Source organism: Protopterus annectens, chromosome 2.part1, assembly GCF_019279795.1.
Source record: "Protopterus annectens isolate FY-2018-M chromosome 2.part1, PAN1.0, whole genome shotgun sequence".
Lineage (NCBI taxonomy): Eukaryota > Metazoa > Chordata > Ceratodontiformes > Protopteridae > Protopterus > Protopterus annectens.
In genome coordinates, this window is record NC_056729.1 from 1,665,770,447 (window position 1) to 1,665,783,869 (window position 13,423).

Sequence of the window (13,423 nt, forward strand, 5' to 3'; positions counted from 1 at the left end):
AGTACTAATATAAAAATGTGCCTTATACCAAAAAAACAGTTTTATTTTTAAATCACTTTTCCATGGAACAAACTGCTCCCCATTTCAAATGCAGAAAATCAGACTGTAAAATCATAAGCTATAACAAGTACCCTACCTCTGTGTATAATCTATCATCTATTGCTATTTCTATGTGGGGGGAGTCTTAACTTTTACCTTTTATTATCCAATTCCCATTGTTTTGTACTTCATGCACAAACACTATTTTGACACTTACATCATTTCATTCTTAATTATGATTTTTCAGTTTTATTTACTTATTCACTTGTTAACTTGGTTGTTGGGGCAGAGGATTAAGGTTGTGAACTGTAGTTCCTGTGATACAAGGCTTTTGATTCTGTCAGCCCTCATTCGCCTAATGTGTGACCTCGAGCAATTCACTTAACCAGACAGTGTTTGGAGACAGCTGGGAATTTGTTTTCGGCGCCTCAATGGCCCAGTGCACTGTAAACCTAGTACTACCAATGAAACCCAAGGCACATGTGCCCTGACTATGGAGGACAGTGAGGTTAAGTGACTTGTTAGCAGGAAAAGAAAAAGCACGAGAATCCAACCTAGGACTACATGTAAATACTTACATCATTTTTAATCATAAATACAATGTTAAAAAAAAAAAGAATTATACAAAAAAAATTGCAGAGAGCAAGATGACAATTGCACAAATTGTGGATAAATCGCAGGTGCAGTTTTCCAGTGGCTGCATTGATTAGGACTGTCTTAAAAAATCTGACATGAGAAAGAAATTCAATATGAATCCTGAAATTATGAGAGCCCACTCCCTTAGCACTTTAACTGACAGCTGCAATACTTTGAACTAAATGAAAAGTATCAGTGCACTATACTCAATACTTAGTAAAAAACAAAGTATCAATGCACTATACTCACTACTTAGTAAAAAACAAAGTATCAGTGCACTATACTCACTACTTAGTAAAAAAAACAAAGTATCAGTGCACTATACTCACTACTTAGTAAAAAAACAAAGTATCAGTGCACTATACTCACTACTTAGTAAAAAACAAAGTATCAATGCACTATACTCACTACTTAGTAAAACAACAAAGTATCAGTGCACTATACTCACTACTTAGTAAAAAAACAAAGTATCAATGCACTATACTCACTACTTAGTAAAACAGCAAAGTATCAGTGCACTATACTCTTTACTTAGTAAAAAAACAAAGTATCAGTGCACTATACTCACTACTTAGTAAAAAAACAAAGTATCAATTCACTATACTCACTACTTAGTAAAAAAACAAAGTATATTGCACTATACTCACTACTTAGTAAAACCAAAGTATCAATGCACTATACTCACTACTTAGTAAAAAAACAAAGTATCAATGCACTGTACTCACTACTTAGTAAAACCCAAAGTATCAATGCACTATACTCACTACTTAGTAAAAAAACAAAGTATCAATGCACTATACTCACTACTTAGTAAAAAAATAAAACGCAATGTAACAATGACATATGTATAGACTGAGAGAGAGCCTGTGCATTCTGTATTCTGTCTTGGACCTGACAAGATCCATTCACCAAATCTTTCCTGCTGCTCTTAAGTAAGTGTCTAGGTTACAGTAATTCTCTTAGATATAGTCAGAAACATAGCAAAGCATAGTTTAGATATTTTTCTTTATTTATTTGAGTCTGCCCTGCAATGTTGTTTTAAATATTTCCTGTGATTTTGAACTCTGATGTTACTGTACATATATATTTAGTATTGTCTTATTCTTTTATTAGTTATTATTAAATATATTTAAACCATTCATTGTGGCTGATCAGTCTAGAGATATTTAAGTTCTGGGAGTACTTGCATATTTATTTGGTGGCATTGTGTAGACCATTCCTAACAGCCTTGCTCTTGGTCAAACTACCACTTGTATTAACAGTAACATTACACAGTACGATGGACTCCCTTTGTTAAGAGCCTTAAAGTAGCTGATAAGGAGCTGGCTGGTGTCAGTAATAACTACCTCATAGGCTGGGCAAAAGGGGCCATAGCTAGTAAACCTGTGCCAGCCTTTCTCAGGTGTGTGTGTGTGTGGGTGTGTGTGTGTGTGTGTGTGTGTGTGTGTGTGTGTGTGTGTGTGTGTGTGTGTGTGTGTGTGTGTGTGTGTGTGTGTGTGTGCGTGTGTGCTTGTGTGTGTATGTGTGTGTGTGTGTGCGCGCGCGAGTGTGCATGTGCGTGTGTGTGTGTGTGTGTGTGTGTGTGTGTGTGTGTGTGTGTGTGTGTGTGTGTGTGTGTGTGTAAATCAAATGTCAGAGATTGCGTGTCAGGTACTTGGGCAGAGACACAAAGCACTGATTGGACAGAGAGGGTGCTGGAGGCCTTGGCTTGGTCACTCAGCTGAGATTATTGGGGATCTGGAGAAAGAGGAAGAAACCAGCCCCGGACTGACTTTGGACACTGTGTGCTCTTAAAGGAAATTCCAATTGGTGCAGAGAGCTGCATCTGGAAATACTGTGTGTGTACTTGTCATCCTCCCAATATACGTCACCTACTGTTGACAGTGGTGAGGATTGAGGCTCCTTGAATACTGGGCCAGTGTTGGGGCATCACTACTTGATTAGAATAATAGAAGCATTACCCACATCATTCACCAAACCCACTGTTGTCTTTAAACTGTTCAAGTATCATCAATATGCAGAAATGAAAAATTCTAAATAGAACATCTCAGGTACTCTGTACCCTCCTCTTTCAGATTAGCTATTACATTCCCACCCTCTTTTAAGATGTTAGAAGCTGATTGGTGCAAAGCTACACAGCTGCCCAAGCAGAAGATGAAACTGTTAAGGATAATAATAAAGTACATAACAGCTTATTTGGTTGTCTGCCTATTAAACGATACATAACATTCCCCCAACGTTACTCACATTCATTAGATGGCAATTGCTCATTGGTGCACCAGGCAGTAACTTTAGGGAGTCACTAGGTTCGCTGTACTTTGTTGCCTTTGGCAAATCTTTTGTGTTCTTGCTTTTCATTGACGGGGACTTCCTCTTAGGTGGTGTTGCATACAGTGCCGTACTGGAAGAGTCCTCAGAATTAAATGAGTTTCCCATCTTTTCTAATGATGACGATGGAGCATGATGTTGTACCTGCTGAGGGAACAATGAACAGAAACATTTTACTATGTTTTTTAAAGATATTAATGTTGCAGTTTTCATGTAGTATAGCCATACAAAATATAACAGTAAACTAATATCTACTAAACGTAATTACTGCAGTATATGCCAAGAGTATAAGATTTAATTCTTTTGTGCATGTGAGATTAATCATTATCTCATCTAAAGCATGTATCCTATGATTAATTACCAATGCATTGAGAGTTATGTTTTAAGAATAATTAAATGAGAGAAACAGAGAAAACTTTTTTTACAAAATGAGACTTGAACTTGGTTTGGATTTATGAACTGAATAAATTGCTGTTGAATTTGACAGACAGGTTATATACTGACACATGACTGCCATGGGTTAAATAGAAGTAAGCATGTAGCGGAAGTCCATGACTACATCAGTGCAGTTTATCTAATGGAAAGCAATCCAAAAGCTGTTTAAGAATTATCTGGAAAAAATGTGCAGGAAGTATTCAATGCAAGTTTAAATACTAATGCTACTTTTCACTTCTATGTGTGAACAAGAGGAGCTACTTAATGAGTAATGCTTTTTTTGGGTCCCTATCACATCATCAAAAATACATTCTGTTGAATGCGTTTTCACCGAACTGAAAATAATGAACAGACAAAATAGCGAAGCAACTTTTCAGCGAATTCTTTCCCTGGGAAAGAAGTTGCTTGGCCGCTTCGTTAGTTTGCCGTGTTTTGCACTGTAGTGCAGTCTTGAAGTGCGGTCTCAGAGATTCCCTTATCCGGTATGGCTCCCGAATGTAAATGTGCAATAGTTACTGACCTTAGGGTTAGGGTGCAGGTTAAGGGAAGTGCATATATAGTAATACATTTAGCGTACACCTTAGAGTTAGTAATAGGGTTTAGTTAAGTGTATATATGTTTACTTTTTGGGGGGAGTTCGTAGTAGGGTTAAGTCAAGGTGGATATATGTTTAAAACTGTTTCCTTTTTTATTTTGGGTAAGAAGTAGGGTTAAGGTAGGTGTGTATGTGTTTTAACTGGTTACTTTTTTTTTTGTTTGGAACAGCGATTTCTTTCCCTAGGAAAGAAATCACTGTTCTGAGCTGTTGATATTTTCAGCTTTCAGTGAAATAGGGTCAATCAATCATCGTTCGCTGTTTTCAGCATTCGATGATCTGATATAGACCCCTTTTTTAAGTAAGTTAATAAAATTATGTGTACTTTGAGGTTTGTGGGGAAAAATAAGTGAACATTTTTTAAATGTACTGATGAATCATACTGCAGCCTTTCTAAGCTGCTTCAAAGAAGGGAACACTAAATGTTTTTCTCACCTTCAGATGATGGTGCAGAGTGTACATTTGCCATAACATTAGCAACATCATGACAATTTTGTATTTAACTTACCAACTAAGATCTGAGTAGTTCTACTTATTATTAAAATGACACTTTAAGTATTAGCTATAACATACAAATGTGTTTAAAAAGTATTCATAGTTTCTGTTGTCCGATTTGCAGTGAACCTTGCAGCTTAGTTAAATACCAAGTGTAGCCAAGTTGATCAACAGTGTTGAATACTAAGACATAGTTACAGGAAGAGGACAGCAGAAAAGACTTGGAAAGGGATATATAAAACACCGCCATATTTAGTTATTTAACATTTGTAGACTGGGAAAGTCCTTCTAGGGCAAAGCCTATTTTCAGCAGAGTCCCGGTCAGAAACACTCCATGGGCACGTCTTTGAAATGTGGGAGGAAACCAAAGTACCTGGAGGAAACCCAAGTGAATGCAGGGAGGACATTCAGACTCTGCACAGAAGGCATCCTAGCAGAGAATCAAACTAGAAAATCTCTTGCTGTGAGGTGACAACATTAACCACTGCACCACCCATATAACTGTCCATGGCAGATTTATTGCAATGCAGTAAGGTCTACTTGGTCAACTTTAAATGCCGTAATGGAAAACAATAAACCTGCCATCCAAATTGTCAAAGGGCAGTCTTGTGTCAGAAACTTCAAAGAATTTTCTGCTCATAGTATCTCTACATCTAATTTGAACAAATTCCATTCCAGCCACTGAACCAGTGTGTTGTGCTAGCACATACAGAGACCAACAAAAATGCAACAAATACCTATGATAAGAAGAGGTGTATAGTTGCTTAATCATTTCATCCCATACAAACATCCCTAGAGGAGGTATAGTTAGTAGAGCAGTGTTTGAGGCTTCTGGCCTCCACTGCCATATTATGTGACTCTGAGCAAGTCACTTAACTGAACTAAAGTTCCTGGTTATACCTTAAATAGAGGCATACGTACCTGTGGGTATCAGTAAAAAAAAATCATAAGCAGTTCATTCTAGCTAATGGAGGTAGATTTTTTTAACCTAACCTTTGGCTACTGAATAGAGTCACAGTAGCTACTTCCGAATAAGGTGAAGCATAGATGCTATCTATCCATTAATTTATAAAGTTATATTTTCTTTCTCATGTGAACAAAGGAGAAAATACAAACTTGTCAACAATCCCAGCTGTCCCATTAATTTCTGTGATTTTCTTTATATGCTGTCTGAATTTTTACATAATGAAGGAACTATAGTAGGTGTTATTGTTTACTTGGGCCTGATAATCATGCAGCACAGTATACAATACAGAATTGAAGCATACTTCTTATAAACTCACTGCTGAATAAGTAATCATCAAAATATGTATCTTGAAAAATTATATTACTAGTTATTATTTTAGTTATTATCATAGTTATTTTGTAATTATGTTGCATTTGACAACATTTAAATATAACTATGCAGTCTAACATTCATTCATACATGATATTAAATCATGGTTTAAAAGGCATAGATTATAAGCAGTAGATTAGATGAACTTGGGTATCCATTCATTTTTCAAGCATCTTTCTTCTCTTTTGTGGAAGTTGGCTTGAGGTCTGTATATGTAAAGTTAATTAAATGATAGCATAACTCTATTATCACATCAAACAGATCACACTTTCACAAAAAATCTCCCTGCCCATGTTTGCACAGCCATAGAGTGAGAGTAATGATATTGTGTGAGTTATGGCATGTGACAGTTGCTGGAAGGCTTGTCCTACAGCATAAACTGGTTTAGATTTATGTACCTTTGAGTGCATGTGTCTTTAAATGATGTGCCTTTTGTTTTTCGACAGTTCATAAAGTGGTTTTCTAAATTAAATGGTTCATGTTTTGGTAAGTGGTCTTGACATTTAGACAGTACATACAAAATAAATCCTTACATGCAAGCATGACCAGATGTTGCAGTCTTGCTTACAACTGGACTGAATTACATTAAGCCACAGTAGTATTTGCATTATGAATACATGGACATAGGGCATGCCCATGCCTACACTGGTCATACATTGTTACTGCTTCAGTGCCATTTTTGAGAACCATGCACTAATGGCTAAACTCAACTTAATATCAGAGTGACAGCACTGCTAAGTCTCTGCTCTTGGCTCCCCAGTTCTTGCCTGGCACTACTTTTGTTCTAAGTCTACTTGTCTTCTTCTGTCTGTGTGGGAGTCCCAGTTTCATCACACAGTGCAGTCTTGCAGGTAAGTTGAGTGTCCCTCAAGCTGCTCATAAATCTGTGTTCCATGAGTGAGGGAACGTGTGCATGCTGCAACAGAATGACATCCAGTCCAGCATACATTTGTCTGTCACTCACCCACTGAGTGTTAAGACTATACTTGGAGGTTGGGAGGGTGGCCTGGCCTAATGGTTAAGGTGTTTGCCTTGCAAGCACAAGGTGCAGCGTTTGAGTCTCACAAGGGATAATTGGCTAGGCTTAAAATGGCTCACAAGGGCAGTTAGCTTAATATTAACATATGAACTTTGTGACCCTGAATTGGATAAAGTAAAACATGTAGAATGAGTGAATGAATTAACTGATCAACTAATTAATTCTAACTGGTTTGTTTTCACAATCAGAGAATTATGGCAGTGATGTAATAACAGTGCAGAAAATGTATAAACCTAAGTCTATCTCTAAAACAATTCCATTTGTGGGGGGTGGAGTATCTCCATTGCTTCTCTATAAGCTTCATCATTGTGAAGCTACAAGGGAATGTGGGCATATGGCATGGCAGAGAAAAAAATGTTATAATTCCATGTGCATACAGCTACCTATCTCCCTTAAATATTTTTTCTTCCAAAATCAAAATATGATTTTTTTGTCTGAAGAAAACTGTGAATGCAGCGAATACTTACACTTGTATGCACAGACAAAATTGGAGAAGCCTGGGTTCCTGAGATGTAAGGCTCATTGTAGATTGGAGAAAGTGGTGTCGGTTGCATTTTTCCCTGTGGACAACCATGATACAGTGCTGAGTGCAAAGACTGGCTGAGTTGTGACTGGTCACTACACCTGTTAACCTGAAAAAAAAAATGAAAGACGTTATATTTCCTGCTTCAGGAATAATTTCATTAAAAGTGAAAATGTGTATAGATACCATAGACAGATCTGTGCTGTTCTACAAACTAAAGATACACGTTTCCATTCATGGCTAAGAATCAAACCCTGTACTTTGCACTTGAGAGGTAAACAATTTAACCATTATGACAATCCCCAACCCTCAGATGAGGGCAGAGGGACCTCATTCTGTCTGTGTGTTTTTTACACCCTTTGGCTTCAGTGCTTGTAAACTATCAGCTCCCTCTTGGCCAATCAGCCAATTTTTCTCCATCACCAAGGTGGAAGATCAACTAAGAGGAACATAATTCAGACAGCTACCAGAGGTTGCTCGAGCATTTTCAACTTAAGCCTAGCAATCTCCACAGATGCCCAGCTCACAGAACCAAAGTAGAACATGCAGTGGACTGTCCCTGGTGGTTATCCCTCACTTCTGCAATGGATACTATCAACAAGCAACCCCTCCTCCCTTCCTTCATGCATAGGAGATGGTATCCTTGGTCTCTACCAGAGGAAATCACACTTCCCCATTTAATCCTGAAGTGCTTACTACCCTCTCCACCCCCAGGATAGGCAAGTGAGTCATGCTCCTTCACTCCTCGCCCTCCCTACCTAGCACCTCCAGTGCTGGGGTAGTTAATCAAACTCCAGTGGCATAGATCACTGCAATGGCTTTATCCCTCTACACCATGGAGTTAGGCATGAGGAACAGCATCATGTAAACCTTTCACCATGTATTCAGGTTACCTCTGTGCCCTTCAGACATAACAGGACAATGTTAATAATCCTTACATCTGTAAAATACACACTGAAAACAAGCATGTATCAAACAACCACTGAAAAACACTGACTCTGAGCCATAGGCCTCCTTCGCTTCCACCTTCAGTCAGATAAAATAATTATAACATAACATCACTTACTTTACAATGCAATCAACAATTAATCAATATAATTTTTATATCAATTAATAACTACATGAACTCAATTTTGCTAGTATAGTCATTCCAATGTTTTCCTGCCACTCCACTGCTAACAAAACACACCCTCACTCTGCACCACTTTCAAACATTCATAGCTGTCTTTGTATATAAACACTGCTTATTAAATGGCAGTCACTTAACAGAAGCAGATACTAGGGGCTACAAAAAACAAATTAATCAATCAACAAGGAACATTAGCTTTCACTTTCAAGGGAATTAAATGATATTGGTTGGGAGGGTGGCCTTATGGTTAAGGTGTTTGCCTTACAAACACAAAGTGCAGGGTTTGAGACTCACAAGGGATAATTGGCTAGGCTTAAAAATGGCTCGCAAGGGCAGTTAGCCTAGTACGAACCTATGAAATATACAACCTAAACATGAAAGTGCAAAAACCTGATGAAGATCTTAAACAATGCTCTTAATTCACATAGCAAAATGCATGGGAATTCTGTAAGTGCATGCACCCTTCATAAACATCAGTCTGAGCAAGGGATTTTAGTATACACATCTTTCACTCATATCAGGATAGAATGAAGGACCCCATTTTTACACCTTTTCAGTCATATATGGGCAGAGTGAGGAACCCCACTCTATGCGCTCTTCAGTTGTATAAGAGCAGTCAGGAAGCACAGTATATGCAAACTTCAGTTAGCTAAATGGGGGACACTCTTATCTGCACCCTTCACTCACATCAGAACAGAGTGATGGACCACAGTGAATGCAACCTTCATTCGAGTCAGGATAAAAGATAGGGACCCTTATATTCATATCCTTACATAACATCAAGAAAGAGTAAGGGGACCACAATATGTGCAAACATCAGTCATACCAGGAAACAATATGACCTCAGTATCTGAAAGTTTCACAGATATCAAAACAGAGTAAGGGACTCCAGTATGTACAACCTTAGTCATATCAGGACAAAATGCGTGGGAAGAACTCTTCAACCTATGCTAAATGCAGTTAATGTCAGAAACTTACAAGTATAGGAAAACTATAATCAGTCTGCAGAAAGTGATCATCTTTAACCATGGGCAGCAGTGTATAAGGTTATACAACAGTACATGGAAACTTTTCAAAGCCAGAATGATAGTTACTCAAAACTGCCTTATGGTAGAGACAAGGAAGAAAATCCTTACTGCTGATCTAAATAAGTGGATATTCATAAGAAGTTTGCCAAGGAAAAACAATACGATCAGGAATGGGGATATGGCAGTCATATGGTACAGTGGATGGCCAAAGGCCCTAATTTGCCATCAGTAGCTAGCTGCCTAGTAGTTATTTGTTTATGTATGTTTCACTCTATTTGTCTTTCTATCTACCTAATTCTGTATCAATTTATTCACCTAATCCTCTGAGTTAGCCTGTGTAAATAATGTACATAGTTGGTTATGCAATGGTGTTTTTGCAGTAACGCAGTGGTGTAGTGACCGTATCACTACCATCTCATCTGTTGGTCATACTTAGTTACACTGGGGTAGTTGGGGCTGATCTGTAAAGTACGTCCATCTAACCAAGGAAAATTGGGGCAACCGGGGATTAATATGCTAGGCTTATAAAGGCTCAAGGGCTGCTAGCCTAGTAATATCCTACAAATCTATGAACACACAAATGTACTCTGTACTTGACCTAACTAATTATCTATATACATTGTTTTAGATTTTTGTATGTGTATGCAATTACTGTCCATTAGTGCTGTGACTAAAATGTTGTTGTTGTTGTGTCTTTCAGCTTTTCCCCGGTTAGGGATCGCCACAGCAGAACTCCGGTCCGCTAATGATTGGCAGTAGATTTTTACGTGCCGAGATGCCAGCTCTGACACACAACCTTCAACAAAGGTACGCCCATTCACGCATGTCTCCACAAAGAAGACGCTCTAGCTGAGAATAGAACAGGACAACGTCTTACTATGAGGCAACAACACTACCGCAGCACCACCACTGCAGTACTGCTGCTGTGACTAAAATGAACCCTGTTAAATAAGTCCATCACCCTGATTAACAATTTAACTTATTAACTAACTAAAAATACACAAACAAACAAGCAAACAAATACATATAGGCATAAAAAGATATAGATATAGATACAGATACAGATAGAGATACAGATACAGATACAGATGTAGATGTAGATGTAGATGTAGATACAGATACAGATGTAGATGTAGATATAGATACAGATACAGATACAGATGTAGATGTATATGTAGATGTAGATATAGATATAGATACAGATATAGATACAGATGTAGATGTAGATGTAGATATACATGTAGATATAGATACAGATATAGATACAGATGTAGATGTAGATGTAGATATAGATACAGATACAGATGTAGATGTAGATATAGATATAGATATAGATATAGATATAGATATAGATACAGATACAGATATAGATATAGATGTAGATGTAGATGTAGATGTAGATGTAGATATAGATATAGATATAGATATAGATACAGATATAGATACAGATACAGATATAGATAGAGATATAGATATAGATACAGATATAGATATATAGATACAGATATAGATATAGATATAGATATAGATACAGATATAGATATAGATGTAGATATAGATATAGATATAGACATACAGATATAGATATAGATATAGACATACAGATATAGATATAGATATAGATATAGACATACAGATATAGATATAGACAGTAATCAGAAGATTGGAGATACCCCTGGACATGTGAAGTAAAAACATTAATCAAAACAGGTTTTTGACTGATCTTCTCAGAAAACTGCACTTTGACATTTTGGATCAGCAAATAATCATCAAACCTAAACATAAAATTACTCTAGCCTAAGCTGATAACAACTAGTTAATGAATGTGATGACACTTGACTTCAGTTATTGTCTTCAGATAGAAGGAAAAATACGTCTGCTACATTATCAGATATGCTATGACTAAACTGGAATTCAAATGTGTGATAACTGTCTGTTCCAGTTATGTTTTAAATAAACCCAAGCATACATATCGTGTTTTCTCAGACCCTTTGACCATGACCTAGTTTACCCTTTTAATGTTTCTGGCATCACTGCACAGCAAGAACTCTCAACTTACGTGCAGGGGCTCACTGTATCCTGGTGAGAAGGGCTCCTCCTTGTGATTTTCATGGAACGCAAATGATCGCCTTTCTACTTCACTCACAGGCTGGCTCAGTCCATGCAAATAGCTGGATGGGATCTCTATAATCATCGAGTCATAACTTTTGTTTACAACAGCAGATCTTCCACTGCCTGAAGACTGCGTAAATGACAAAATATAGAAAATGAAAAATATAGGCCTACATGCATTACAATAAACTATATAAAGGTTAGTTTACAATTTTACATTTTTGTCAGTTGTCAGCCTGGTGCATGATTTTGCACTTTCCTTGCAAGGGTATCCATTTGAGATGAATAAAAATAGTGTGTGTGTATGGTGGGAAGGGGCTGGTGCTTTTAATCAGGCAACTTCCTTACTACAGCTCCTCAAAATTCTGAAAAATACAGAACAAATCAGGTAAATTTCAAATCAAAACAGCCACCATAAGGCCCTGCCTCCCCTTCTCCCAAATGTTGCCAGACTAGGTTCTTTGTCACGGACATGATCCTTTGACAAAACATCTCTATACCACTTAGTTTGTTTTTTTTTTCTGAAGGGATATTTCTTTTTTATTTCTGAGATTGTTAAAACTAAATCATAACACTCATCCCTAAAGCTAGTTAAAATTATTTATACAAAGGTCTGAAATAAAAAAAAAAATCAAAGATCTTCGTTAAACGGTTTTACTATGCTGGTAATCAGTATGCTGGTGATCACTCACTTCTTCAGCTCCCATCATATTCAGATCAGTAAATGATATTCATTGATTTCCCTTCAAATGAATTCCAATTTTCTTTCATTTCTAAATTACACTAAAATGGTCAGTAAAGTGTTGCAACGACAAGTCCCTTTCCATTTTAATGCATTACATTCCTATGATTATCTTCTATGTACAGCAGAGAATAGTGGTGCCATGTCTATAGTGAAAAAAAAAAAGTTTAGACCAGTTAAATTTAAAACAATAGTTAACCTAGATTGATCAGTTTTATTCTGAATGTAATTTGTGGCCAACACTTTCTGAACTCTGTAGAGCTAACAAGTCAGTGCCAGTTTGTGATTCCTGCTTGTCTGCTTTCTGCTACCTGAAGAAACTAGACAAACACATTTTGGATAAGTCCTTTGTCTCTTAGTGGGAATGACATTCACCAATGATTCATTGTCTGGCAAGCTGGACATGAAGAACAGGAAACATATCCCTTGGTGATGGTGACAACATGTCATACTGTGGGATGATGAAGATGGTTTCTACCTCTTAAGCCAGCATTGTACAGTGAAGCATGTAATGGTTATGGAAAGAGAATGCACGCACGTCTGCCCCCCCTCCCCCCCCAGTTTTGCTTTCTCTCCATATTAGAATATTAAGCTGATGAGTTATTAAACTTCCAACTCTCACTGTGGGAGAGAGGTGACATGCTTCCTGATGATCCTTCATATAACTGCCCCTCTGTCTTTGGTAATCACTTATCTACTGGTGAAAAAATACCACATAAGCTCTGGAGCCACAAAAGCATTTAAGAAAACAGCATAAGCTTTCACTTTACAAATGCTGCATCAGGTGGATAAAAGCAAATTAAATGCACCTATGAAGCAAAGCCCATGCACAATCATCTGATCTAAGGTGTTCAATTAATTTGCTTTTTATGCATCTGATGCAGTGTTTGCAATGTAAAAATGTCTGCTTTTTTAAGTTTCTGTGGTTTTACAGCTTATTTGGCATGTTTTTGGACTTTAAGTTTATAGGCATTGGTCTAACTAGT

At 37.2% G+C, this 13,423-nt stretch overlaps 1 protein-coding gene across 3 annotated transcripts in view; it reads right to left on the minus strand.

The window, feature by feature from the left end:
- The window catches only part of PLEKHN1 (pleckstrin homology domain containing N1), a 186,306-nt gene that overhangs the window by 25,157 nt on the left and 147,726 nt on the right, over positions 1 to 13,423 (minus strand). For 2 of the 3 annotated variants that reach the window (XM_044063095.1, XM_044063093.1), the window contains exons 11-13: positions 11,643 to 11,825; positions 7,371 to 7,535; positions 2,923 to 3,150 (exon numbers count right to left, since the gene is read on the minus strand). In XM_044063095.1, coding sequence (XP_043919030.1) covers positions 2,923 to 3,150; positions 7,371 to 7,535; positions 11,643 to 11,825 — 576 coding nt within the window. The remainder of the gene's footprint in view (positions 1 to 2,922; positions 3,151 to 7,370; positions 7,536 to 11,642; positions 11,826 to 13,423) is intronic. The other variant, XM_044063094.1, reaches the window with a different exon arrangement.